Source organism: Lagenorhynchus albirostris, chromosome X, assembly GCF_949774975.1.
Source record: "Lagenorhynchus albirostris chromosome X, mLagAlb1.1, whole genome shotgun sequence".
Lineage (NCBI taxonomy): Eukaryota > Metazoa > Chordata > Mammalia > Artiodactyla > Delphinidae > Lagenorhynchus > Lagenorhynchus albirostris.
The window spans coordinates 1,837,254-1,863,833 of NC_083116.1; the positions used below are offsets into that span (position 1 = coordinate 1,837,254).

General features: G+C 53.6%; 1 protein-coding gene and 1 non-coding gene across 6 annotated transcripts; one reads left to right on the forward strand and one right to left on the reverse strand.

The window, feature by feature from the left end:
- Positions 1-2,097: 2,097 nt before the first annotated feature.
- On the reverse strand, positions 2,098-2,211 carry LOC132514153 (small nucleolar RNA SNORA57). Its single transcript, XR_009538645.1, has one exon. It is a non-coding gene; the product is annotated as a small nucleolar RNA SNORA57 (small nucleolar RNA).
- Positions 2,212-7,044: 4,833 nt separating this feature from the next.
- Positions 7,045-14,029, forward strand: PNCK (pregnancy up-regulated nonubiquitous CaM kinase). 5 transcript variants are annotated; one of them, XM_060138668.1, is made up of 13 exons: positions 7,045-7,121; positions 8,005-8,115; positions 11,079-11,148; positions 11,364-11,495; positions 11,719-11,793; positions 11,866-12,004; positions 12,146-12,269; positions 12,447-12,522; positions 12,618-12,730; positions 12,821-12,899; positions 12,991-13,078; positions 13,231-13,370; positions 13,706-14,029. In XM_060138668.1, exons 2-12 carry the CDS (start codon positions 8,073-8,075, stop codon positions 13,366-13,368), a joined length of 1,077 nt encoding a protein of 358 aa, XP_059994651.1. In that variant the 5' UTR covers positions 7,045-7,121; positions 8,005-8,072; the 3' UTR covers positions 13,369-13,370; positions 13,706-14,029. The 5 variants fall into 5 exon arrangements, with proteins under 5 accessions (XP_059994651.1, XP_059994656.1, XP_059994655.1 ...); XM_060138673.1 differs by lacking the exons at positions 7,045-7,121; positions 8,005-8,115 and adding an exon at positions 9,291-9,319; XM_060138672.1 differs by lacking the exons at positions 7,045-7,121; positions 8,005-8,115 and adding an exon at positions 10,287-10,331.
- Positions 14,030-26,580: the final 12,551 nt, after the last annotated feature.

A 26,580-nucleotide genomic window follows, 5' to 3' on the forward strand; every position in this document is an offset into this window, starting at 1 on the left:
GGGAGAGAAGGCAGGGGCTGGGGAAGGACGTGGTGAGCTGATTGCACTTTGGGAATGGCACTTTTGAAGACGGCAGAGGGTGAACCGAGCAAGGCCGAGGGAGCTTGAGAAGCAAGGGTGGGGACCTCGGCTGCCGTGCCCAGGACGGGAGGGGACATGTTCCAAGGCCAGTGGCAGGACCGGGGCGGGGGGAACTGCCACCTGCGGCTGCCATTGTCTCTGTGGGCTCAGAGGCTGCTAAGAGCGAGGTGGCTTCGCTGGAGGTGGCTGAAGAGAGCTGCGAAGGGCCAGCCGGCTGCAGAGAGCGGCTACTGCCGCTCCAGGGACCACCAGCCGCTCGGAGCACGGGCCTCCGCATCTGGGGGTGCGACAGGGCCACACCCTCGCTCCCTCCCCCTCGCCAGTCTGCCCCAGTGGGCGATGAGACCACCCCCTGCCTCCCCAGCCCCCGTGTGGTCTCCTCCTGTGGCCCGGGCACCACGTGCTTCTCTCAGCAGCAGAGATCTGACCGGTTCCTCCCCTATACGCTCTTCCCTGTGCTTTCCTCTCTGCTGAAGATCAGCCTACAATCTCCTCCAAGGCGTTTGCGATCAGGCACGAGCTGGCCCACGGGCTCTCCAGAGCTGGAGGGCGCTGCGCCTCCCCGCACCTCCTTCCGATCCTGTGGGATTCAGCTCACCCGCCACCTGGCCCAGGAGGCTAAAGAGGGAGACTCGGGAGCCCTCGACCCCTGCACACAAGCTGCACCGCCTCCCGTGTCCAGACGGGGTGAGCTGGGCTTTGGAGATGCATGAGGTTCACGAACACATCCTCGCCTCTGGCGGGATGATCAGGCAGGAGTTTCTCAAAGTGGGAGCTGGGGTCGGAACTCTGGCCTCTGATGTGTTGACCCGAGCAGTCCTTAGGAGTGTCTCAACTGATAGGGACGTCTACAGTGTTCCAACAGAGGCAGAGGGGTTTCCAGCCCTCGGTGGGTTCTCAGGGCTTCGCAAAGGTGTATTTGCCAACACCCCCTACCCCTGCGGCAGACCCTCAGCTGAGGGCAGGAGGCTGCCCCGCGCCGGGCCCCGGTATTGATGGCCCTTCGAGGCTGGTTCCCAAGCACGTGCACGAGGGGGTGGGTGTGCCCTACCGCCGCTCCCCGGTGAGAAGCAAAGCGTTGCCCAGGCAGAAGCCACAGTTAGGCTGGGGGTGAGAGTAGGAGCTGAGGAGGAAGGGGAGGGGAGAGCTGGAAGGGGGGCAGGGAGGGAGGGCTCCCATTGTCCAGGGAGGCCTGGGGATTTGGGCTGGGGATTGGACCCAGTGCCTGCAGCGACCGTGGACCTCGGAGTGGGCGAGGTGGGAGGGCATCCGGCCCCGGGTCGACTGGTTATGCCTAGAGGACCTCGCAGCTGGAGATGGGTGTGGGGGTGGGGGGGCCTCTTTGGAGGCTGCCAGGCTTGGGGAGCTTTGCAATTAGAATTAGCTGGGAACAAAGGGACGGCTGGAGTCTACCTTGAAGGGCTTTGTGCTTCCAACCGCTGGGAAGGGGAGAAAGGCGCAGGCTGCCCGGGAGGCTGGGGGGCGGGCAACCTGAGAGGCCCGGGGCCTGCTCACCGCGGCCCCTGCACAGCACCCCTGGTCCGCCAGCTGTGTTCATCCACGCAGAACCCCCAACAGGGTTCTGAAATTCGTTTTCTATGTTTTTCTTTTTTAAGATTTTTTTGGATGCGGACCATTTTAAAGTTTTATTGAATTTATTACAATATTGCTTCTGGTTTTGTTTTTTTTTTTATGTTTTGGATTTTTAGCCGCGAGGCGTGTGGGATCTTAGCTCCCCGACCAGGGATCGAGGCCGCACCCCCTGCATTGGAAGCGCGGAGTCTTAACCACTGGACCGCCAGGGAAGTCCCCGTTTTTATGTTTTAAATAAACTTTTTCTAACAGAATAGCTTTAGATGCACAAACTGCAGAGATAGGAGTGAGAGTCCCCACACACCTACACACAGCTTCCCGTTACTAACACTCTCCATCGTGTGGTCCCTTTGTTAAAATAATCAACCAATATTATACATGATCAGCAGCTAAAATCCAGAGTCTTTTTTTTTTTTTTTTGCCCTGTGTCCTGGAGCTTGGAAGCTGCCAGTACTGAAGACATGACACCGAGGGGGCCAGAGTCCTTACATTACGTGGCCCAAGACCACACGCCTGATCCCTGCCAACAAAAGGAGGGTTAAAGTCCAGAGTCTTATTCATATGTCCTTGACTTTCCCCTCACCTCTTTTTTCTGCCCCATGATCCCACACTGCATCGGCGTTGTGTCTTCTTAGGCTCCTCTGGGCCGTGACTGTCCTCGTTTTTGGTGTTGTGGCGAAGGTCCTGCAGGACCCCTCAGGGTTTTTCTGGTGTTTTCTGTCATGAGTAGACAGGGTGATGCTTACTGAGAGGAGGACCACGGAGGCGAAGTGCCCTTCTCATCACATCCCAGCAAGACTCCGTGCTTTGAACACGACTCCCACTGTCCGTGTCGACCTGGGTCACCTGGCTGAGGTCCTGTTTGTTCACCAGGTGTCTCCACTTTGAATTTAATCTTCCCCCTTCCCATCCTGTCCTCTTGGGAACAAAGTCACTAGCCATGGCCCACGCCTGAGGAGCCATTGAGAAAAACAGGATCCGACAAAAACTGGTTAGAGCCAGTTAGGCCCAAGATGGTGGAAGACTCACTTCCAGTAGACCTCGAGCCTCATTGTAATGCATTAACATGCTAAATGACACCCCACAGGTGCCACGACAGTTCCCAGGCTGACCATAAAAGGCCAAAAAGAGGGCGATGGCCCAGTTCCTGTTGCTCTCCACCCCTTCTCCAGAATAGTTGGGACAACCCTCCCACTCCCAAAGAGCTCCCCACTAAGATGCATATTAGATAGCTGGGGAAAATGTAGACAGGATGGTTTAAGAAAAATAATTAATTTTCTTTTGCAATATTGCATGGCCCCGTACAAACTAGGGGACCAAGAGATCTGGCCAGAAAATGGGTCATTGAATGACAATACCGTCTTGCAGCTGGACCTGTTCTGTAAAGGAAAGGTAGATGGGGTGGGAGTCCCATATGTTCAAATGTTCATGACCCTGTTCTAAGATCCAGGTCTAAAGAACTCCTGCCGGGTGTGCCTGGCTCACATCCCTTCAAAGTGCCTTCTTCCCCCACGGGAGCCTGATGTTTTAGGTGATCCCCTTATGAGACCACCTCCCCGAGGTCCACAACCAGGAACTCCTACCCGGCCCCCCCCACCAATTCTGAGGAGGGACAGTCTTCCGGCCTGTTTACCCCTAACGCCACATCTGGACAGCTATGGGACCCCAAACACCCCTGAATCAGCCCACGGATTTGGCCTTTGGAGTATTCAACAATAGAGATAAGGTTGAAGAGGTAAAAAGGATTCAGCGAAAAGCACAGTTATTGGCGGCAGCCCTAACCCCTGCACCACCTCAGGGTTACCCTCCCTTACAGAAGCCCATGACGGGGACAGGATCCAGGAAGCCTGGATCAGGGCCACCGTCTCGCCAGGAAAGGATCTGTTTTAAGTGTGGCCAAGACGGCCACTGGAAGGACAAATGCTCCCTGTATGGGAAAAGTCCACTGGGATCCTGCCTGACATGCAAACGAGAGGGCCACCGGAAGTGGGACCACCCCCAGTCCCGATGGGGACTCTGAGCCCCCAAACCAATGATGGCCGAGAGGACCTAAGACTGTTGGGGCCCGGGACCCTCCCTGGCTCCCCAAGGACACCTGGTCCTTTCTCTGGAGGAGCTGAAAGTGAGCGGGCCCTGTGGGGCTCCCGGGCACGGAGGCACTTTTGTCCCCCGTTTCTTGTAGGCAAGAGTCCAGCCTCCGTGACCTTCCCTGGGTTCCAAAGGGCAGAGCTGAACAGTTGCTGATCAAGGGAGAAGCGGCCAAGAAACCACCTGAGACGAGATTAAAGGGACCCGAGAAGCTCCTCCAGATCAGGACACACCACCTGAGGCGAGATTAAGGGAGTGAAAGCCCTACGCACACCCCGATCTTGTCAGGAACCCTGACTTTGAACCGTTGTTATAAAACCCCTCCTCAAATCCTCGTGGGCGGGGGACACATAGCTTTTCGAGGCAGGAGCCCGCTGTGCCCCCCTTTGTCTGGCAGAGCAGTAAAGCTCTCCTTTTCTACTTCCCCCAAAACTCTGTCTCCAAGATTTGATTGGGCACCGGTGCACAGAGACTGAGCTTTCGGTAAAGAGCCTCTGGTAACCTTGACGCGGACGGTAGGAAGGTTATTTTCTTACCAGCTATGGGGGCCGCCTAGTCTGTGCTGACTGATGGCTCAGGCCCCGCGTCCTCCCAATCGTGTATGATAAGACCAAGCAATTCAGCGTGCCCCCCCGCAGCTGCTTGCTAGGAAGTGGGACCTTCACACATCAGCTCTGCTCATGCCTGAGTGCCCCGTCCCTCAGTGCCCCGTCCCTGAGTGCCCCGTCCCTGAGTGCCCCGTCCCTGGGTGCCCCGTCTCTCAGTGCCCCGTCCCTCAGTGCCCCGTCCCTCAGTGCCCCGTCCCTCAGTGCCCCGTCCCCCTGCTGGGAAGGAACTTGCTCACTGAATTCCAGACAATAGTCCAAGCTGGAGACCCTCACGGAGAAGGCACCCGCCAAGAAAAATGATTGCTCTTGCCCGTGGGAGCCTGCCTCAATCCCAAGCCAGAGGGGGTCTCCCCTCCACCCCAGGTTGTTTCTCAAGTGAACCCCGCTGCCTGGGACGCAGAGGTCCCTGGCGGAGCTGCTCTCGTCAGGCTACCTTTAGAAATGGGACCACGTGAAGCTGTAGGCCAGCCTCGAGGGCCACGATCAGAGAGCTTCTTAAACCCAGGGAGGATCCTCAAAAGTGTTTATAAATAAATTACCAAAATGGGAGGCCACTGGTCTGACTAAACTAACCATCGCTGATAGGAATTTGGGGTGAAGGAGGCCTTCTCTCCTAAGCTAGATGAGGGCAAGTAAAACATTCCAACATAGGTGAATGAGGTGAATGAGTGTGTCAGTCTTTTGATATCACTGAGGTGGCCACTCAATTCTTTGAGGAAAAAAAAACCTCCTTGTTTTATAACTCTAGTCTGTACAGGATCAGAGGTGGAGCTCCAGAAAGAATCCACATCCCACCAGCCTTTACCACTCCTCAAACCTCCCCTCCTTATCTTAAGAGGCTTGTAAGTACGGAGGGAAAACAATTTTTTTTTCTGGCCTTAAGGGAACAAAGTCATCCTAGAAGGAACTTGCCTTTTGCTCCTCAGGCCTTTGAGATACAAATGCTCTACCTGTTCTTCTCCAGGAGCCCATAGCTCTGCCATCTCTTTAAAATGCACATTTTGAGCAGCAGAAACGAACACATTCACCTAATGAAGGACATCTTGGTTGCTCCAGTTTTTGCCCATTCTGAAAAAGCTGCTATGAACATTTTGTGCTCGTTTTTCTGTGGACATAAAATTTCAAATCCTTTGAGTAAAATACCAAGGAGCGCGGTTGCTGTATGGTAAGAGTATGTTTAGTTTTGTAAGAAACAGCCAAACTGGCCGCACCATTTTGCATTCCCTCCAGCAATGAATGAGAGTTCCCGTAGCTCCACATCCTCGCCAGCATTTGGTGTTGTCAGTGGTCCAGATTTTGGCCATTCTCAGAGGTGTGTAGTGGTGTCTCATCGTTGTTTTAATTTGCAATTCCCTAATGACATATGATGTTAAACCTCTTTTCATATGCTTATTTGCTCTCTGTATTTCTTCTTTGGTCAGGTATCTGTTCAGATCTTTGGCCCCCTTTTTAAAAAAATTTTTTTTTGAATTTTATTTTATTTATTTTTTTATACAACAGGTTCTTATTAGTTATCCATTTTATACATATTAGTGCATATATGTCAATCCCAATCTCCCAATTCATCCGACCACCAGCCCCCCTCCGCCACTTTCATGCCTTGGTGTCCGTACATTTGTTCTCTACATCTGTGTCTCTGTTTGTGCCCTGCAAACCAGTTCATCTGTACCATTTTTCTAGGTTCCACATATATGCATTAATACACGACATTTGTTTTTCTCTTTCTGACTTACTTCACTCTGTATGACAGTCTCTAGACCCATCCACGTCTCTACAAATGGCCCAATTTTGTTCCTTTTTATGGCTGAGTAATATTCCATTGTATATATGTACCACATCATCTTTATCCATTCATCTGTCAATGGGCATTTAGGTTGCTTCCATGACCTGGCTATTGTAAATAGTGCTGCAATGAACACTGGGGTGCATGTGTCTTTTTGAATTATGGTTTTCTCTGAGTATATGCCCAGTAGTGGGATTGCTGGGTTGTATGGTAATTCTATTTTTAGTTTTTTAAGGAACCTCCATACTGTTCTCCATAGTGGCTGTATCAATTTACATTCCCACCAACAGTGCAAGAGGGTTCCCTTTTCTCCACACCCTCTCCAGCATTTGTTGTTTGTAGATTTTCTGATGATGCCTATTCTAACTGGTGTGGGGTGATACCTCATTGTAGTTTTGATTTGCATTTGTCTAATAATTAGTGATGTTGGGCAGCTTTTCATGTGCTTCTTGGCCATCTGTATGTCCTCTTTGGAGAAATGTCTATTTAGGTCTTCTGCCCATTTTTGGATTCGGTTGTTTGTTTTTTTAATATGGAGCTGTATGAGCTGTTTATATATTTTGGAGATTGATCCTTTGTTGGTTGATTCATTTGCAAATATTTTCTCCCATTCTGAGGGTTGTCTTTTCATCTTGTTTGTAGTTTCCTTTGCTTTGCAAAAGCTTTTAAGTTACATTAGGTCCCATTTTTTTATTTTTGTTTTTATTTCCATTACTCTAGGAGGGGGATCAAAAAAGGTCTTGCTGTGATTTATGTCATAGAGTGTTCTGCCCGTGTTTTCCTCTAAGAGTTTTATAGTGTCCGGTCTTACATTTAGGTCTTTAATCCACTTTGAGTTTATTTTTGTTCGTGGTGTTAGGGAGTGTTCTAATTTCATTCTTTTACATGTAGCTGTCCAGTTTTCCCAGCACCACTTATTGAAGAGGCTGTCTTTTCTCCATTGTATATTCGTGCCTCCTTTATCAAAGGTAAGGTGACCATATGTGCGTGGGTTTACCTCTGGGCTTTCTATCCTGTCCCATTGATCTGTATTTCTGTTTTTGTGCCAGCACCATACTGTCTTGATTACTGTAGCTTTGTAGTATAGTCTGAAGTCAGGGAGTCTGATTCCTCCAGCTCCGTTTTTTTCCCTCAAGACTGCTTTGGCTATTTGGGGTCTTTTGTGTCTCCACACAAATTTTAAGATATTTTGTTCTAGTTCTGTAAAAAAATGCCACTGGTAATTTGATAGAGATTGCATGAAATCTGTAGATTGCTTTGGGTAGTATAGTCATTTTCACAATATTGATTCTTCCAATCCAAGAACATGGTATTTCTCTCCATCTGTTTGTGTCATCTTTGATTTCTTTCATCAGTGTCTTATAGTTTTCTGCATACAGGTCTTTTACCTACTTAGGTAGGTTTATTCCTAGGTATTTTATTCTTTTTGTTGCAATGGTGAATGGGATTGTTTCCTTAATTTCTCTTTCTGATCTTTTGTTGTTAGTGTATAGGAATGCAAGTGATTTCTGTGCATTAATTTTGTATCCTGCAACTTTACCAAATTCATTGATTAGCTCTAGTAGTTTTCTGGTGGCATCTTTAGGATTTTCTATGTATAGTATCATGTCATCTGCAAACCGTGACAGTTTTACTTCTTCTTTTCCAATTTGTATTCCTTTTAGTTCTTTTTCTTCTCTGATTGCTTTGGCCCATTTTTAAATTGGGTTGTTTGTGTTGTTATTGAGTTTTAGGAATTCCTTATATAGTTTAGGTGCCAGTCCTATATCAGATATGTGTTTTGCAAAGATTTCTCCCCAAGCTGTGGCTTGTCTTCTCATTCTCTCTCGTTTTCTCTCATTCTCTTAACAGTGTTGTTTACAGAGCTAACATGTCACATTGTGATACAGTCCAATTTATCATTTCTTCTTTAATGGACCATGCTTTTCATATTGCATCCCCAAACTCATCACCAAGCCCAAGGTAAGACAGATTTTCTCCTATGTTTTCTTCTAGAAGTTTGGCATTTTACATTTAGGTCTGTGATCCACTTTGCGTTCATTTTTCTGTAAGGCATCCCCTGAAAGGATTTTGAAAAGCTCTGCATCCACCACCCTCTAACACACACACATGTGTTTTTTGAAGTTGACATCTACAGTATTTCAACGGATGTTTCAACAGTCGTGAAGGGTGTCATTTCCAGTGTATTGTAAATACTGATTTAAAACAAAAACTGTGAGATCACTTTTTACACTTCCACTTCCTGATTTTGATGCCACAGGCTCACTTTGGAAGTGGGTCCTTTTCCTCCTGCCTCCACTTTCCATCTGCTGCCCCCCAGAGCAGTCTCCTTTGCTGTCCTTCTCCACGTGGGAAGCCTTTTATTACTCATGCATCATCGTACTTCTCCAAAACACCAATTACATTTCTTGTTAGGACCTGTGACCACAGGGCAGTGGATTCGACATGTGGATGCATAATTATGAAACAAGCAAATAAGATGGGGCTTTGGTTTGTGTCAATTTGTCCAAGTGTCCATAAACAAATAGGACTTACCGCCAGCATGAGATGGGGTTCACTGTCGGTTCCATTCCTATCTTTTTTTCTCTTTTAGATGTAAGATCTAGGAAACCCTGTTCACAGATTTGAGCAGTTGGGAGTGGGGCCCATGCTTCCGAGTGCTGAGGCCCCTGGAGCCTTCTCGAAGGAACTGGGAGGGGTGGTTGGGAAAGGGAACCTGAGGGGGCCTTCTCAGACCCGCCATTTTGAACAGAGGACATGTAGGAGCTGAGGTCTGGAGAGATGATTTTTAAAAACCTTTGCCTGCCCCGTAGACCCTCTTGAAGACTTTGTGTCAGGCCGGGGGCCTATAGACCCCTGCAAAGATAGAGCCAGCAGGTTACTCCCGGGCCCTGAGATTCCATGGAGCCCCTCCAACAATGGCCTGTGTGGATGTACTCTTGGTAACAGCCAGGACACCTGTTGCCCCCATCCTTGGTGGGACCTGGACTCCCTGGGAGGGGCACCAGAACCGAGATGAGACTGGATGGGACAAATCCACTAATTGTTGGATGAAGGATTGGATTCATTCACCAAGCACTTATTTCCTGAGTGATTCTCCTGGGCCAAGTTGACAGAGACACTCCCTGGGAGTGGATGCTTTGCTGAGGAAGACAAGCCAAAGAAGGTGATTTTGCAGAGGTGCAGGCGCTTCAGACAGGGCAGGCGGGGTGATTACTATATAGAATGTGTTGGAGGGGGACAGCTGAGGCCTCTTTGAAGAGGTGACATTTGAGTTGAGACCTGATGGAGTGAGGGAGCAAGCCAAACAGATACCTGAGTGAAGAGTGTTCCAGGCAGAGAGGCAGTGAGTGCAAAGGCCCTGGGGCGGGTGCATGTGTGGTGTGCTTGAGGACCAGTTAAGAGGCCAGTGTGGCTGGAGCTGCTTGAGCAAGGGGGTGGGGGAGTGGGTGGAGAGGGGCCAAAGCAATGATGGGGAAGAGGGACCAATCACGCAGAACTCTTAAGCCCCTGTAAGGACTCATGCTTTGGTTTGGAGTGACACGAAGAGCCGTGGGAGGGTTTGGAGCTCAGGGGTGACATGATCTCAATAAAAGGAAGCTCTGGCTGCTCGGTGGGGAAGAAACTGCCGGTTGGAGAGGTTAAGGGTGCAGGCAGAGGGCAGGGGGAGCCCAGCGAGGAGGCTTTTGCTGTCCTCCAACTGAGTGCTGATGGGGGTTCAGGCCAAGGTGGCAGAAGTGGCAGTGGCAGGGCTGGGGCTAGGGAAGGAGGCTGTTTTAGGTCAAGTGGCCTGGATGCCCTGTCTGCGGAGAGGACATTAGAGCAGAGACCCGAAGGCACCCAGAGAGCCAGGTCAACATGGGGGTGAAGAGACTTCTGTGTGAAGGACACCGGTGGTGCAAAGGCCCTGGGGCCGGCCCAGTCAGGCCGCCGGGAGGAGCTGGAGCCGGCGGGAACCCGCACGAATGACAAAGGAGAGAGGCGGGGGCGGCCGGCGCCGGCCGATTGCCTTACAAGGCGCCCTGCAGTGCCGCGGCCGCGCTCGGCCACCGCGTGCTCGGCCGCCAGCGGGCGGCGGGGGCGCGCGCGGAGGGGGGCGGGGCCGCCGGGGCGCGGGCGGGGGGCTCGGCGCGGTGGCTACTGCGCTAGGCGACGCTGCGGCTTCGCCTCGGCTCCAGGTCCGCACCCGGCGCTCCGGGGCGCGGGCGCGCGCTGGCGGGGGCGTGCAGTGTCCCGGGCCACGGCAGGCCCGGCGCACACCTGTCACGCCCGGCGCGCCCCCGGCCGGCACGCGCGCGGCTCACGCAGCTCGGGACGCGGGAGGCCCGGGCTGCCGAGTCCCTCCCGCCGCGAGGCGCCGAGGGCTGGGCTGAGCCGGGCGGCCGCGTGGGTGGCCGTGGCGGGCGGCTGTGCGCGGGGGTCGCAGGTGCATCTAGGGCGGGTCGGTGGCCTGGGGGGCGCGTGCCTGTGGGCGCTGGGCCGTGGGTGGCAGGTCTAGGCTTGGGGGCGACCGGGGGCGCCTCTGGGCGCTGCGGATGGGAGTGAGCCTGGAGGGGCCGGGGGGGGGGCACGGAGCCTTCTGGAAGGCGGCCAATCGCGGCTGACTAGGTTGTGTGGGGGCGGAGAGGGGGTCTCTGGGCGCTGATCGTCGTCGGGGTGCTAGGTCGCGGGGCGTCGGATCGTGGCCGTATCTGGGAGGGGGAGGAGTTTATGCGGCGGCCTCGCTGGAGGCGTCCACCTGGGAGTGCGGACCTGGACAGTGGGGGAGGGGCGAGATGTAACGGGCTGGGGGAGGGTGTGTGGGACCTGTGTTCCTGAGTGGGGCTGTGGCTGAGGGTGGCTGAGGCACTGCCGGATCTGGGTTTTGGGGGACGGGGCTGCCCCTCGCTCAGGGAGCTTCCCTCCACCTCTCCCTGCACCCCCAGACATGCTGCTGCTCAAGAAACAGACGGAGGACATCAGCAGCGTCTATGAGATCCGGGAGAAGCTCGGCTCGTGAGTGTGTGTGTGTGTGTGTGTGTGTGTGCGCGCGCGCGCGCGCGTGTGAGAGTGAATGTGTGTATCTGTGTGGGGGGATGGGTGGCATGGGACGGGGAGGGCTTCCCCATCTCCTTCGGCTAAGGGGGCCCTTCTCCCTCCCCGCCTCTGCTCTCGCGCCCCGCCCTCCTCCTCGCCTTTCCCCTCCCTTCCTGCCTCCCCCTCTGCCGCAGGGGCGCTTTCTCCGAGGTGGTGCTGGCCCAGGAGCGGGGCTCCTCACACCTTGTCGCCCTCAAGTGCATCCCCAAGAAGGCCCTTCGAGGCAAGGAGGCCCTGGTGGAGAACGAGATCGCGGTGCTCCGCAGGTGTGCGCCTCGCAGTGGCTGGGAGCCTCCTGGGGTGGAGCGCCCTGCCTCCTCCGTGTCCCCAGAAAGGCCTGGCCGGGGGCTCTGCCTTGCTGGACCGGCAGGGGCGGCCCATGGTAGGGTAGGGGGCAGGGGCGGGAGGAAGAGAAGAGGGTGAAGGGCTTCCCTGGGGGTCCAGAGGGGGCCGTGGCGGCCCGTAAGGGGCTTTTTCTTGCCGTTGCAGGGTCAGCCACCCCAACATCGTGGCTCTGGAGGACGTCCACGAGAGCCCTTCCCACCTCTATCTGGCCATGGAGCTGTGAGGAGGGCGGGGTCAGGCGGGGGTGGGCGGGGCCGGGGGGCCGGGTCAGCTGAGCCCCTGCCCCCCCAGGGTGACGGGGGGCGAGCTGTTCGATCGCATCATGGAGCGCGGCTCGTACACGGAGAAGGACGCCAGCCACCTGGTGGGGCAGGTCCTTGGTGCCGTCTCCTACCTGCACAGCCTGGGCATCGTGCACCGAGACCTCAAGGTGCCTCTGCCCTCCTGCCCGCCCACCCAGGCCTTGCCCCGCGTCCCTGTGCACCACGGGTCTGGGGGACTTGCGGGCGCCCAGCCCCGGGGACCACGCCACGGCTGAGCTGGTGTTCTCTCTGACATCGGTGTGTCACAGCCTGAAAACCTCCTCTATGCCACGCCCTTCGAGGACTCCAAGATCATGGTCTCTGACTTTGGCCTCTCCAAAATCCAGGCTGGCAACATGCTAGGCACCGCCTGTGGGACCCCGGGCTATGTGGGTAAGTGAGGGGGGCGCCCCGAGGCTCGCCGGGGGCCGGGGTACCCTGTGGGAGCCGAGGTGCCAGGGGCAGGGCAGGCGGTGGGCCACTCCTGGGGTGCACTAGGCTGAGCCCGGCAGCACTGAAGGCGTGCTGTGCGTGTGCGCGGGCGTGCGTCTGTCTGTCTCTGGCCCCCAGCCCCGGAGCTCTTGGAGCAGAAACCCTACGGGAAGGCCGTAGATGTGTGGGCCCTGGGTGTCATCTCCTACATCCTGTGAGTGACCACTGGGAAGGCTCTTCTTCTGCCTGCCTGCCCCCTGCTGGGTCGGGGAGGTTTGGACAGCTGGGTGATTCATCTGTGGGTGCCAGGCTGTGTGGGTACCCCCCCTTCTATGATGAGAGCGACCCCGAACTCTTCAGCCAGATCCTGAGGGCCAGCTACGAGTTTGACTCTCCCTTTTGGGATGACATCTCAGAATCAGGTGAACTTGAGGCTGACCCCAAGCTCAGGGAGCGGGGAGGGCCGTGGGGCCGTGGGGATGGGGCGGGCTGACCTGGTTTCCCTGTCCCAGCCAAAGACTTCATCCGGCACCTTCTGGAGCGAGATCCCCAGAAAAGGTTCACCTGCCAGCAGGCCTTACAGCATCTTTGGTGAGCGGGACCCCTGCTGAGCTGTCCTGGGACCAGAGGGTCCACACCCTCAGAGACCCCCACCCCTCACTGACCTTTGGCCTTGCCCTAGGATCTCCGGGGATACAGCCTTTGACAAGGACATCCTGGGCTCAGTTAGTGAGCAGATCCAGAAGAATTTTGCCCGGACCCACTGGAAGGTCAGTGTGGGGAGGGGCCTGGGGACCCGGCTCGAGGCTGCCCGCCCCGTCCGTCAGCCTCACGAGGATGGTCTGGGCTGCCAGTGGTCTTTACGGTCCTCGAAGTCTTGGGACCAGGGCCGGGACACGGCCTGACACCCCTCTCCCTGCAGCGAGCGTTCAATGCTACCTCCTTCCTGCGCCACATCCGCAAGCTGGGGCAGACCCCGGAGGGGGAGGACGCCTCGGGACGGAGGGTGATGAGCCACGGCCACCCGGGCCTCCGCACTGGCCAGCCCCCCAAGTGGTGACACTCAGGTGCGTGGGGGTGAGCCCTGCGCCCGCGGGGACCTGGCTCCTCGCTGAGCTCAGGGGGTGGCAGGCCCCGTGTGGCCAAGAGCTCAGCAGGGTGGGCCCCACAGAGTAGCGGGCTGAGGGCGGAGAGCACCGAAAGAGGGGAGGAGCCGGGGTCCCCAAGAAGTGGATGAGACAGAGAGGTGGGGGGCAGGCCGTGCCGCTGGCGTGAGGGTCCTCGAGGGGCCCAGTGAGCACCTCTGCTGAGAGCCTGGGCCGGGAGCAGGGGGTGCAGGGCAGGCCAGGGGCGCCTCCTGACTGCCCCCTTCCCTGTGCTTCTCTCTTCTTCTCCACCCCAGGCTGAGCGCACGGACCCCCAGACTCCCTTCCAATGGACCCTTTCAGTCCCCCCCACCTCCCCCTCCCGCCCCAGGGCACCTCTGCGGTAGAGCTTGAGCCCTGTGGGTGTGGTGCAGGGCACTGGGGTGGGCGCTGTTGGGGCACGTCCACAGATTTCCCTCCCCTGTCGCTGCCACACCCCGTCTAGAGACCAAGAGGCCCAGGGGCTGTCCTTCCCGTGCTGTTCTGTGCTTTGCTGACTGTGGGTGGTCCTGCTTGTGTCGTGGCCCTCCAACCTCCCTCCAGTCTTCCCCAAATCAATAAAGACAGACAGAGCAATGGGCAGTGGTGAGCTGGGGGGAGGGATGAGGGCTGGGAAGGAAACCAAGGAGGCAGGCCACCTCGCCCGTCACCACCCGAACTTCTGCTCCCCCCATCACAGCAGACAAGCTCCGGGTTGTCCAAGAACTTCCTGTCCCCACTCCCCGACGTGCCGGCAAGAGGCAGCCGAGCTGGCCAGCTCTGCCACCCTCGAGGTTGGCCTGCGTGTGGCTCTGGGGCCCTGGGCCGGGCTCAGGGGCGAGTGGAGCCCCGGGTGCTGTAGCCAGGAGGGCAACCAGAGTTCCGGGCTGTCTTCACCCCCCTCCCCGCCCCCCCTCCGTCTCCCTTCCTTCCCCTGCTTCCCGTGGCCGTGGCCGGACAGAGCATTCCCAGAGCACGCCTTGCACCGAAAGGCTCTGCAGCCCGTCTCTGAGGCTGGAGGAGGGGCCCCTCGTCCAGGAGGGGGCGCTGCTGGGGCCTCAATCTCTGTGCTGGGTCGTGGCTTTGGCACCGCTGGGCTCCAGGCCCTGGGGACCCCGGGCTGGGTGGGTCGTGGCTTCCGGTGTGAAGAACGGTGGCTGGTGTTCTGGTCTGTGCAGCCCCTGCCCCTCACACCCCCATTCTGGATCGGGTAGGGCTCCAGAGCCCGGCCTTGCTGGGCACCAGGCCTTTACTGGCTCCGCTTGGCTTTTGTCCTGCGCCCATGAGGGGAAGGCTCCTAGGGCCTCTCCTCGGCCCCGGTCAGGGCAGAAGCAACACCCTCACGGTTCTGGCTGAGCTGGCCACCCCTTTGTCCCACCGTCACCCCTGCCCACTGGTCCCTTCCAGCCTTCATCGCAGAGCCTGCTGGAGAAGACACCTCTCCACGTCGACCTTTGGGATCTGAAGGGAGATGGCGAGGCCCAGAGCAGGGCTGGCCTGGGTCTCGGGGGTGGGGCTGGAGCAGGGGCCGGGCTTCCGCTGAGGAGGGTAGCCACGCACAAGTCCCTCTCCGGAGTTCTCCTCCCAGTATCCTCCCACCCCCTTCCGTGCACAGCCGCGCAGGCCCCTGAGCCCGGGGCAAGTCCCGAGGGGTAGGCAGCTTCCCCCTCTGTCCCCACGGCCAATTCTAGGCCATCCTTTGCTCTAGGCTTTGGTGTCACACAATGTGGTCCCACCACGCCAGCTCCCCTTTCTCTGTCCATAGCCCGGGGGACCTCAGGCTGCCATAACCTTGGCCCGGTCTCTACAGCTTGGCCTCTTCACCTCCAACGACCTGTCCTGCCTCCCCTTAGCCCCCCACGCGGGGCCTTGTCATCTCCTGTCCTGCCACCTCAGACGTCCCCTTCTCTGGCTCTCCTCCCCTCTTTTGGTTGTTCACGTTGGCCTCCCAGCACACTCACGTTTTCTCGCTTTGCCATCAACATTGATTGGGCCTCTACTCTGTGCCAGGCGCCGAGCCCACCGGCCAAGGTGCCCACCGTCACGCAGGAGGTCCTGCAGTGGAGGGAGTGGGCTTACTCAGGCGGTGGGAATGATCCGCCCGGGGAAGGTAGCAGCTGGCTGCTCAGGGAGGCCTGATCAGGAGTGCCAGAGCCAGCCTTCCAGAAGCAACCACACTCCTTCGGAGACAGCCAGCTCTTCCAGCCCAGGCTGCAGCCACGTCCTCGCTGCGGAGTCAGAGTCCGGCCCCAGCTCCGGCCGCAGTGACACAGGGCGCAATTTGATCTTCCGCCAGCAGGAGGCGCCACAGTCACATTTTCCACGTCCATCAGCCACCTGTTGATCCTTCAGCACCTGGGGCAGCTGCTCAAAACCATTTCTCCTCCCCCCTCCCAAATCCTGCCCCAGGGACGTCCTAGCCTGGGGGAGAGGCCTATCCTGCCCATCTGGGAGCAGGGAGACGGGGACCCCCAGGTCGGGCAGCGGCGTCGCCGTTCATCCCTCCGAGCCCTTCCCATCTGGGGGGGGGCAGTTTGCGAGAAGAAAGCTTTGGGTGACCCAGGCCGTGGGAGCATTTCGGGCTCAGGGAAGAGCAGGTGCTCCGGTACTGAGGCTGCGCCGGAGGGACGGGTCAGACTGGAGCCTGGTGAGGTGAGAGCTGGGCCTCGGTCTTTGAGCTGCGATGAGCCGCTGGCGGCGTGGGGGCCTGAGAGCGCCCTTGTCCGGGCTGGGGAGGTGCTGAGCTGCTGTTGAGTCTGGAGCCGGGGCCAGAGGACTGGCCTTCCCAGGTGTCAGGGACCAGACTGGGTTTGAGGGGGGAGCCCTGTGGGCATCACAAGAAGCTGTCTCCCTCATTCTGGGTCACACAGGGTGGGCCACACGCTCTGTCCTGGAGCGAATCTGTGGCATGCGGGATCTAGTTCCAGACCACGGATTGAAACCCTGCCCCCTGCAGTGGAAGCGCGGAGTCTTAACCACTGCACCGCCAGGGAAGGCCCAGTGGTGAGTGTTTATTGAGCACTTACTGTGTGCCAGGCACCCGTATCAACTCCAGCCTCGACTCTGAGGTAGCGACTCTCATCATCGTCATCCCCACTTTGGATACTAGGAGGCGGGGCATAGAGGCCGCATAACTGAGCCAAGGCCACGCAGCCTTGGGCTCTGCCTCCTGCCGGTCTCTGTGTAAGTGAGGAGGGCTCGCTGGGAACAGGAAGGCCGTGTGGGGACTTGGGGAGAAGGCAGGGGAGCTCTTCTCCACCCTTCTCTTGCTGAGCGCAGCCTTGCAGGTGGTGTTGTTGCCTTTGACACTCCCTGTGCCTCTAGATCATTGAGTCAATTCCCTGTGAAACGGGAACCTGGCTGATGGGGCGAACCCCTCTGCGATTCAGTGTGAGGGCCTGGGCTGACGGCAGGGGCACGTCTGGGGGCCATGTTGGAGGGCAAGTGAGAGAGATGTGCTGACGGAGGGAGCTGAAGAGGGACTGGAAAGATGGACATTGGTCGTGGTGGACTGAGCAGGGGGACTGTGAGGGAGTCTAGGAGAGAAGCAGGCCTATTCAGGGCCCATGGTAGCCATGTTCTCCGTCCAACCCCACCTCCGCCCAGGCACCCCTGTCTCCATCCCTGTCTCTTCAGGTGGGCAAGACACGAAGTACGGAGTGTTTGGGAAAAAACCGAATAACCCGATTTGGTTGATTGAGGGTTGTTGGGACAAGTGGTTAGAGATTGCCCAGAAAGGTGAACTTTCTCAAGACGGCACTGGGGAGCCACTGGAGGGCTGTAGGGAGGATGGTGGGCAGATGAGATTTTTGCTTTAAGACAGTTTCCAAGTATTTTTCAACCGTATCTGGCCCCTCTTGATGAATACAAAAATCTCATCTCTAGATGCCGCCCCACCCAAGCCCGAGAGAGATTTCAATAGTTCCCCTCATGCCAGGGAGCCCAGCCTGCCTCAAGTGATGTCCCGAGTAGAGGCCCAGTTGTTTTTTCTCAGTTTATCCTTCTAGTTCTTTCAATTATTGCCTTATGTTGTTTTTTTTTTTTTCCTGTACGCGGGCCTCTCACTGTTGTGGCCTCTCCCGTTGCGGAGCACAGGCTCCGGACGCGCAGGCTCAGCGGCCATGGCTCACGGGCCCAGCCGCTCCGCGGCATGTGGGATCTTCCTGGATCGGGGCACGAACCCGCAGCCCCTGCATCGGCAGGTGGACTCTCAACCAATGCGCCACCAGGGAAGCCCCTGCCTTATGTATTTTTAAGTTAGGTTATTAAGTGCAGATGAGTTTAGGATTGCTACGTATTTTGTAAGTTGCACATTTGGTCAAAATGGAGCAACATGCATTAATACTAGTAATGCTTTTGCCTTATAGTCGACTTATACAGTGATAGTAGCATAGCAACTATATCTTTCTTTTCGTGAATACTTGCCTGTCATATCTTGTTCAATTCTTTTTCTTTCAAACTTAAATTTTTTTACTGAGATATAATTCACACGCCATAAACCTCACCCTTTAAAATGTACAATTTATTGTTGTTTTGGTATACAAATGTCCCTGACTTACAATGGTTTGACTTACGATTTTTTGACTTTTACAACGGTGCAAAAGCAGTACGCGTTCAGTAGAAACTGTGCTTCGGATCTTGGATTTTGATCTTTCTCCAGGTTAGTAATATGTGCTGCAGTCCTCTCTTGTGATGCTGGGCCGTGGCAGCCACCCGAAGCTCTCACTCAGCCACTTGATCACGAGGGTAAACGATGGATACACTTATGACCCTTCTATACCCAGACAGCCATTCTGGTTTTCACTTTCAGCACAGTATTCAAGTACGTGACATACTCAACACTTTATGATAAAATAGGCTTTGTGTTAGGTGATTTTGTCGAACTGTAGGCTAATATGGCTGTTCTGAGCATGCTGAAGGTAGGCTAGGCTAAGCTATGATGTTCGGTAAGTTAAGTGTATTACATGCATTTTCGACTTAGGATATTTTCAACTTATGATGGGTTTATTGGGATGTAACCCCATCAGAAGTTGAGGAAGATCTGTGTTTACAGTTTACGTGATCACGATCTAATTCCAGAATATTTTCATCACCCCAAGGGAAAACCCTGTACCCGTTAGCAGTAACTCCCCATCCGGCCCCCACCCCCCAGCCCCTGGCAACCACTAATCTACCTTCTGTCTCTGTGGACTTCCCTATTCTGCTATTTTATATAAATGGAATCACAGTATGTGGCTCTTTGTGTCTGGCTTATTTCATTAAGCATAATGTTTTCAAGGTTCATCCATGTTGTAGCATGTATCAGTGCCTCATTCATTTTTATAGCTGAACGATGTTCCATTGTATGGATAGACCATGTTTTATCTATCCATGCATCCACTGATGGACATTTGGGTTGTTTCCACCTTTTGGCTATTGTGTGCTATGATTATTTCTGTGCAAGTTTTTGTGTGGACATACGTTTTCAGTTGCATTATTTGATAGAATTCACCAGTGAAGACTTCTGGGTTTGGATTTTCTTTGTGGGAAGATTTTCAATTACAAATTCAACTTATTTGCTTGTTATAAGTCTATTCAGATTTTCTTTCTTTTAAAGTCAATTGAGGTCATTTTTGTCTTTCCAGGAGTTTGCCCATTTCATCTGAATTGTCTAATTTGCTGGCATAAACTTGTTCAAAACATTGCCTTATAACCCTTAACATTTTTATGGGTCAGTAGCAATGTCCCTCTTTTCATTCTTTTTGAAAAAAAATAAATTTATTTATTTATGGCTGCATTGGGTCTTTTTTGCTGTGTGCGGGCTTCCTCTAGTTGTGGCGAGAGGAGGCTACTCTTCATTGCAGTGCGCGGGCTTCTCATTGCAGTGGCTTCTCTTGTTGTGGAGCACGGGCTCTAGGCACTTGGGCTCAGTAGTTGTGGCACGTGGGCTCAGTAGTTGTGGCACGCGGGCTTCAGTAGTTGTGGCTTGCTGGATCTAGAGTGCAGGTTCAGTAGTTGTGGTGCACAGGCTTAGTTGCTCCGCAGCATGTGGGATCTTCCCGGCACAGGGCTCGAACCCATGTCCCCTGCATTGGCAGGCAGATTCTTAACCACTGTGCCACCAGGGAAGTCCCCTCATTTCATTCTTGATCTTGGTAATCTTTTTTTTTTTTTTGACCGTGCTGTGCAGCTTGTGGGGTCTTAGTTCCCCAACCAGGGATTGAACCCGGGCCCATGGCAGTGAAAGCACTGAGTCCTAACTACTGGACCGCCAGAGAATTCACAGGTAATCTTTTTTTCTTTCTTTCTTTTGTTTTTTTTACAGTATTATTATTTTTAAATTTATTTATTTATTTTTGGCTGTGTTGGGTCTTGTTGCTGTGCGCGGGCTTTCTCTAGGTGCAGCGAGTGGGGGCTACTCTTTGTCGCGGTGTGTGGGTTTCTCATTGCGGTGGCTTCTCTTGTTGTGGAACACGGGCCCTAGGCGCGTGGGCTCAGTAGTTGTGGCTCGCAGGCTCAGTAGTTGTGGCGCACGGGCTTAGTCGCTCCGTGGCATGTGGGATCTTCCTGGACCAGGGCTTAGTCGCTCCGTGGCATGTGGGATCTTCCTGGACCAGGGCTCAAACCCGCGTCCCCTGCATTGGCAGGCGGATTCTTAACCACTGCGCCACCAGGGAAGCCCCCCCTTTTCATTCTTTTTTTTTTTTTTTTTTTTTTTTTTTTTTTTTTTTACGGTGTGCGGGCCTCTCACTGTTGTGGCCTCTCCCGTTGCGGAGCACAGGCTCCGGACGCTCAGGCTCAGCGGCCATGGCGCACGGGCCAAGCCGCTCCGTGGCATGTGGGATCTTCCTGGACCGGGGCACGAACCCTTGTCCCCTGCATTGGCAGGCGGACTCTCAACCACTGCGCCACCAGGGAAGCCCCTCTCTTTTCATTCTTGATCTTGGTAATCTTTTTCTTTTTTTTTTTTCTTTTGGCCGTGTTGTGCAGTTTGTGGAGTCTTAGTTCCCCTACCAGGGATTGGGCCCTGGCCCACGGCAGTGAAAGCACTGAGTCCTAACCACTGGACCGCCAGAGAAAAGAACAGGTAATCTTTTTTTCTTGATCAGTCTAAGTAAGATCAACTTTGCTGGTCTTTTCAAAGAACCAACTTTTCACTGATCTTCTGTATTGTTTTCCTCTTTTCTATTTCATTCATTTCTGCACTAATCTTCCATCTGCTTGCTTTGCATTTAGTTTGCTTTTCTTTTTCTAGTTTATTAAGGTATGTCATTTGGCCATTGATTTGAGACCTTTTCTTGTTGTTGTTGGTCTAGGCATTTAAAGATAAATTTCTCTCGTAAACAATATATAGCTAGCTGAATCTTGCTTTTTTGAATCTCTGATTTTTGATTGGGGTGTTTAGACCCTGCGTATTTAATGTAGTGATTGATATGGTTGGATTTACATTTGCCATTTTGCTATTGGTTTCTCTATATTGCCTGTCTTTTCGTTCCTCTCTTCCTCCTTGACTGCCTTCTCTTGTGTTAAATATTTTTTAGTGTACCATTTTATTTCTGCTGCTGATTTTTTAACTATATATTTTTGAATTACAGTTGCATTACAGGGACTCCCCTGGTGGTCTAGTGGTAAAGAATCCTCCTTCCAATGCAGGGAACGTGGGTTCGATCTCTGGTCGGGGAGCTAAGATCCCACATGCTGCAGGGCAACTAAGCCCGCACACCACAACTACTGAGCTCACACGCCTCAACGAGAGAGCCAACGTGCCGCAAACTACAGGGCCCATGCGCTCTGGAGCCCACGTGCCACAACTACAGAGCCCACGCGCCCTGGAGCCTATGCACCACAACTAGAGAGAGAAAACCCACAGGCCACAACTAGAGAGAAACCCGAGCGGACTGTGCGCTGTAACGAAAAAGATCTCGCATCCCTCAACAAAGATCCTGTGTGCAGCAACTAAGACCTGATACAGCCAAAAAAATAAGGAAAATAAATAAATAAAATAAATATTAAAAAACCCCACAAAGAACAATTGCATTACGATACGGATCTTAACTAATCACAATCTACTTCCTATTAGTACTCATACAATTTTCGGTAAACTGTAGAGACTTTGCTCCAGTATAGCTCCATTCCTTCCTTCCTCTTTTGTGCTATTAATGTCATGTATATTACATCTATATATGTTATAATATAAACTCAACCATACAGTGTTATAGCTATTGCTTTATACAATCTTATGTCTTCTAAAGAAGTTGAGAAGAAATAAGGAAAAATATATTAAGAGAGACACTTATATTAACCCAGATATTAATCATTTTTGCTGCTCTTCATTTCTTCTTGTGAATTCAAGTCACTAACTGGTGTCAGCCTGAAGGACTTCTTTTAGTATTTCTTGTAAAGAAGTATACTAGCAATGAATTCTCCTAGTCTTTGTTTATCTGGAAATGTCTTTTTTAAACCTTCAGTTTTTTTAAAGGATAGTTTTGCTAGATATAGAATTTTTGATGGACAGTGTTTTTTTCTTTCAGCTCTTTGATTATGTCATTTCACTGTCTTTGGCCTTCATTGTTTCTGATGTGAATTTTATTGTGGTTTTCTTCTAAGTGGGTCATTTTTCTCCTATTGCTTTCAAAATTTTCTATCTTTGGCTTTCAACAATTTGTGAAGTGTCTATGACTCACTCTCTTTGTTTTTATCTTATTCGGGGTTCATTGAACTTCTTGGACCTGATTAATGTTTCTCATAAAATTTTGGACATTTCTGTCATTGCTTCTTCAAATATTTATTCTGAGCCTTTCTGTCCTCTTCTTCAAAACCTCCCATTACACATATTTTAGAATGTTTGATGTTGTTCCACAGGTCTCCGAAGCTCAATCATTTTTCTCTCTTTTCTCCAGATTGTATAATTTATATTATTGATCTATTTTCAAGTTCAGTAATAATTCCTTATGACATCTGGAACTTACTCTTTAATACTTCTAGAGGACTTTTCATTTCAGTTATTGTACTCTTTAAATCCATTGTTTCCATTTAGTTATCCTTTCATAATTTCTGTTGAGAATCTCTATCTATTGATTCTTTGTTGTCCTACTTTCCTTTAACTCTTTAAAAATATTTATTTACTTTCTTTATTTTTGGCTGCACGGGGTCTTAGTTGCGGCATGTAGGATCTTTGTTGAGGCATGCAGGATCTTTCATTGTGGCACGGGCTCTGCATTGTGGCGTGCGGGCTTCTCTCTAGTTGTGGTGTGCGGGTTTTCTCTCTCTAGTTGTGGCGCATGGGCTCCAGGGTGTGTGGGCTGTGTAGTTTGCGGCACGCGGGCTCTCTTGTTGAGGCGCACTAGCTCAGTAGTTGTGGCACGTGGGCTTAGTTGCCCCGCGGCATAGGGGATCTTAGTTCCCTGACCAGGGATCGAACCCGTGTCCCCTGCATTGGAAGGCAGATTCTTTACCACTGGACCACCAGGGAAGTCCCATTTCCCTTTAACTCTTTAAACATGGTTTCTGTTAGCACTTTGAACGTAATTATAATAAGTGCTTTGAAGTTTTCATCTGTTAATTCCAACATCTGGGAACACTCAGAGACAGTTTCTTTTCTTTCTTTCTTTTTTAAAAAAATATTTATTTATTTATTTGGCTGCGCCGGGTCTTAGCCGTGGCATGCGGGATCTTTGTTGCTACGTGCAGGATCTTCTTTGCGGCATGCAGGATCTTTAGTTGCAGCGTATGGGATCTAGTTCCCTGACCAGGGATTGAACCCGGGCCCCCTGTATTGGGAGCGTGGAGTCTTAGCCACTGGACCACCAAGGAAGTCCCCAGAGACAAACAGTTTCTATTGACTGTTTTCCCTAATGTGGGTCACACTTTGCTGTTTCTTTGCATGTCTTGTAATTTTTTTTTGCTGAAAACTGAACATTTTATTTTATTTTTTAAAAACCATTTCATAGTTTTTAAAAATTAATTAGTGAATTAACTTATTTTTGTCTGCATTGGGTCTTTGTTGCTGTGCTCGGGCTTTCTCTAGTTGTGGCGAGCGGGGGCTACTCTTCATTGTGGTGCGTGGGCTTCTCATTGCGGTGGCTTCTCTTATTGTGGAGCATGGGCTCTAGGTGCGGAGGCTTCAGTAGTTGTGGCTCGCGGGATCTAGAGTGCAGGCTCAATAGTTGTGGCGCATGGGCTTAGTAGCTCCACGGCCTGTGGGATCTTCCCAAACCAGGGCTCCAACCCGTGTCCCCTGCGTTGGCAGGTGGATCCTTAACCACTGTGCCACCAGGGAAGTCCGAAAATTGAACATTTTAGATAATATTTTTCATCAACTCTGGATTCTCATATTCCCTTTCCCCTTAGAAGTAGTTGTTTTGGAGTGTGTGTGTGTGTGTGTGTGTGTGTGTGTGTGTTTTAACTTGTTTGTTTCTTTGTTGTGTGACTATTCTGGGCTAAGTCAGTGAAATCTGTCCCCTCCCCGCCCCACACTGTGCAGTCAGTGGTGTCTCTGCTGAGTTAAAAAAGAAATAGTCCAGTTTAAAATTTAAGCCTGGTTCTCTAGGGGCTGCCCCCGTATCTGCCTAGCTTAGAGGCCAGACAATGATTGGACAGAAACTGTGCTCAAACATCTCAAGCCACTAAGGCTTGTGTGCTCTGCTGATGGATCTGTGTGTGGGAGGGGGAGTTCTTTCAATCTTCAGGTTATTTTCAGGCCTTCCCGGGGTTTTTTCCACTGACCCTTTTGAGTCTCCTACATACCTGTGCACAGCCTCAAGGCAGTCAGGAGAGTGTGGATGGCTTGGGACCTCTCCTTTCTCCAGCTAGGCAGGAATATGCTTGTCCCAATGAACCACTTGCACAACCTGTCTAGTAGAACTGAGCTGTTGGCCCTTCCCTGTTGTCTGCCCCTGAGAAGTTACTTCAGTTGACAATGCCCCCTGGTGTGGATATTACCCACCACTCCAAATTGACTTAGCCACCTGCAAACCTAGGCAGAGAAGCTGCTGGCCTTCATGAGCTGCCTTGTCCTGGGAGAACCTCCATGCAGTGTAGTATCTTCAGATCTCTCTGGCTCCGACCCATGTCCATCACCACATCTCATCTCACTCTCCCGCCTCTCTCTTTCCCTTATAAAGATGCATATGATGGCATTTAGGGCCCACCTGGAGAATCCAGGACTATTTCCCCATCTCAAGTATCCTCATTGTTTCTGACCTTGGAGACTTTCTCTTATTTTCCCACGAGCTCAGCCATTCATTCAAAAATGTTTTTAGACTTCATCCTATGTTTTAGAGGTTCTGGACCAGGAGGGTTGCTCTGGACGCGTGGTCCACATTGCTCGCGAGGCCTCCACTGCATTCTCACACTGTGCTTGTCTCCACCCACCCTCCAGCTTCCTGTCACTTCCTGCCGTGTCTCCATCACCGGGAATCATGTCTTTAGAGCGACCGCCCCGGCTAGTGCGCAGAAGGCACTGGAGGCGGCCAGAGCTGAGGCTGGGAGGCTGGAAGGAGCAGGTCACTGCAGGTGGCCCAGTGGCCTCCGCAGGCTCTCCCTGCCCCCAACCCAGCCTTTGGAGGCCAAATTCCACAGTGTCAGCCGGAGGGACACATGCTTGGATGTGTAGTTTTCCCGTGTCCCTCACCAGCTTGGGTCCTTCTGCAGCTCCATCTCCTCACACTGGGGCTTGGGTTGGACTCTGCGCTCTCAGGGCTCAGCTACCAACCCCCCATGGTCACTTCTGGGTCCCTGCTCCCCTCTCTGCTGCTTCACAGGGTCCTGGTCCTGAACCATGGGGCACAGAGTAGGAGCTCAATGAGTGAATGGGCGGCTCAGCCAGAGGTTGGGCCGACAGGCAGTGTGGATGCCAGGTGGGAAGTGACATGGGGGCGGGTGGTGCGTGAGTGCCCGAGCAGCCCAGCACACCCACTCCCCAGGTCTTGCTCCCTGCCTTCTCCCCCAAACTCTCCAAGGTGCTCAGGAAGCTGCTTCCTGCTGTTTAGGATCTTACAGAAACCATTTATTCAGGAACAATTAAGGAAAGCAGCCGTGGTGTGCATTCCCAAGGGTGAGATGGCCCTGCTGCAGGGACTGCTGGCCCTGGGCCGGGTCCGTAAGCGGGCTGGTGTGTGTGTGAGTGTTGACACATAGACACACGCACACACACGCACACACGCCGCCCATGAGGGGTATGTACTGCAATGAATGACTGTGTGTGTGTGCAGCTCGGCCCCTTCCCCGCCCCCCAAACCCACCACGGCCGTGTGGGACCCACAGCAGCAAAATCCAGGCCTGCTTCTTCCCCTCCCCCACCCCAGCTCTTGCTTTGAGACCCCATCTCCTCTGGCGGCAGTTTGACCACCCTCAGTCACAAAGAGCCCCAGTGATCCTGTCAGGACATCTGGGGGAAGAGGAAGAAAAGCATCTTTTCAAATGTCAAGTGGATAAACAGTCAGGGCGCCAGATGTGCGGCCGGGAGCCGCCCAGCGGCTCCCAGGCCGGCGCCCTCCCCTCTAGTGCTGCCCAGCAAGGAGCCACCCAGAAAGGGGCTGTCCCTGCGGACGCTGGGTGGCCGCTGCGCCTCCAAGGCCATGTCCCCAGGGAGGCCCCCAGTCCCAGGAAGCCCAAGCCCTCTGCGGAGGAGCAGTGGGTGACTATGCTGGTGTCGGCGGTGCACCCCTCCCCATAAGTAGCCATTTGGGAAGAGGGATGGGACAGGGAGTGGGTCCCTGTGGCAGACGAGGTGGCCGGAACGGGCCCACGGCCCTCCCGAAAGGGAAGCCGCAGGGGGCTCGGCGCCCGGCCAGCTCGGCCGAGTGCAGCCACCTGGAATGGTCTCTGGGGATGGGAATCCCCACCCCACCCCCCCGAAGGAAAAAGGAACAGTCGCAGAAGAGGCAGGTTCTGGAGCGGGGTTCCGCCCACAAGCAGCGCGGGTCAGGCTGGCGGCCCCAGGCCCGGCCCATAGGCACGTTTAATAGGATTCCTGTGGATGTTTCAAGTGGGTAGGACAGGCCTGTCCCCACCGCCACCCTGGAGGGGCTCCCGGCTCCTGCCTCGTCCCACAGCTCCACATGAGGTATTGTGCTCTCCCCGCCCCCCCAGGCCGAGCCCCCTCCCTCCTCTTCCCCAGCACGCGGGTGGCTGGGCTGGGCGCACCCGCTGGGGGACGGCCCGGGGCC

What these genes read in the sequence shown, in the direction of transcription:
- PNCK (XM_060138668.1), top strand. Translation starts at nt 8,073, where the DNA reads ATGCTTTTCATATTGCATCCCCAAACTCATCACCAAGCCCAAG. An exon ending in GGTGTCATCTCCTACATCCT is followed by an intron (nt 12,523 to 12,617) that starts GTGAGTGACCAC and finishes TGTGGGTGCCAG; the next exon opens with GCTGTGTGGGTACCCCCCCT. An exon ending in GGATGACATCTCAGAATCAG is followed by an intron (nt 12,731 to 12,820) that starts GTGAACTTGAGG and finishes TCCCTGTCCCAG; the next exon opens with CCAAAGACTTCATCCGGCAC.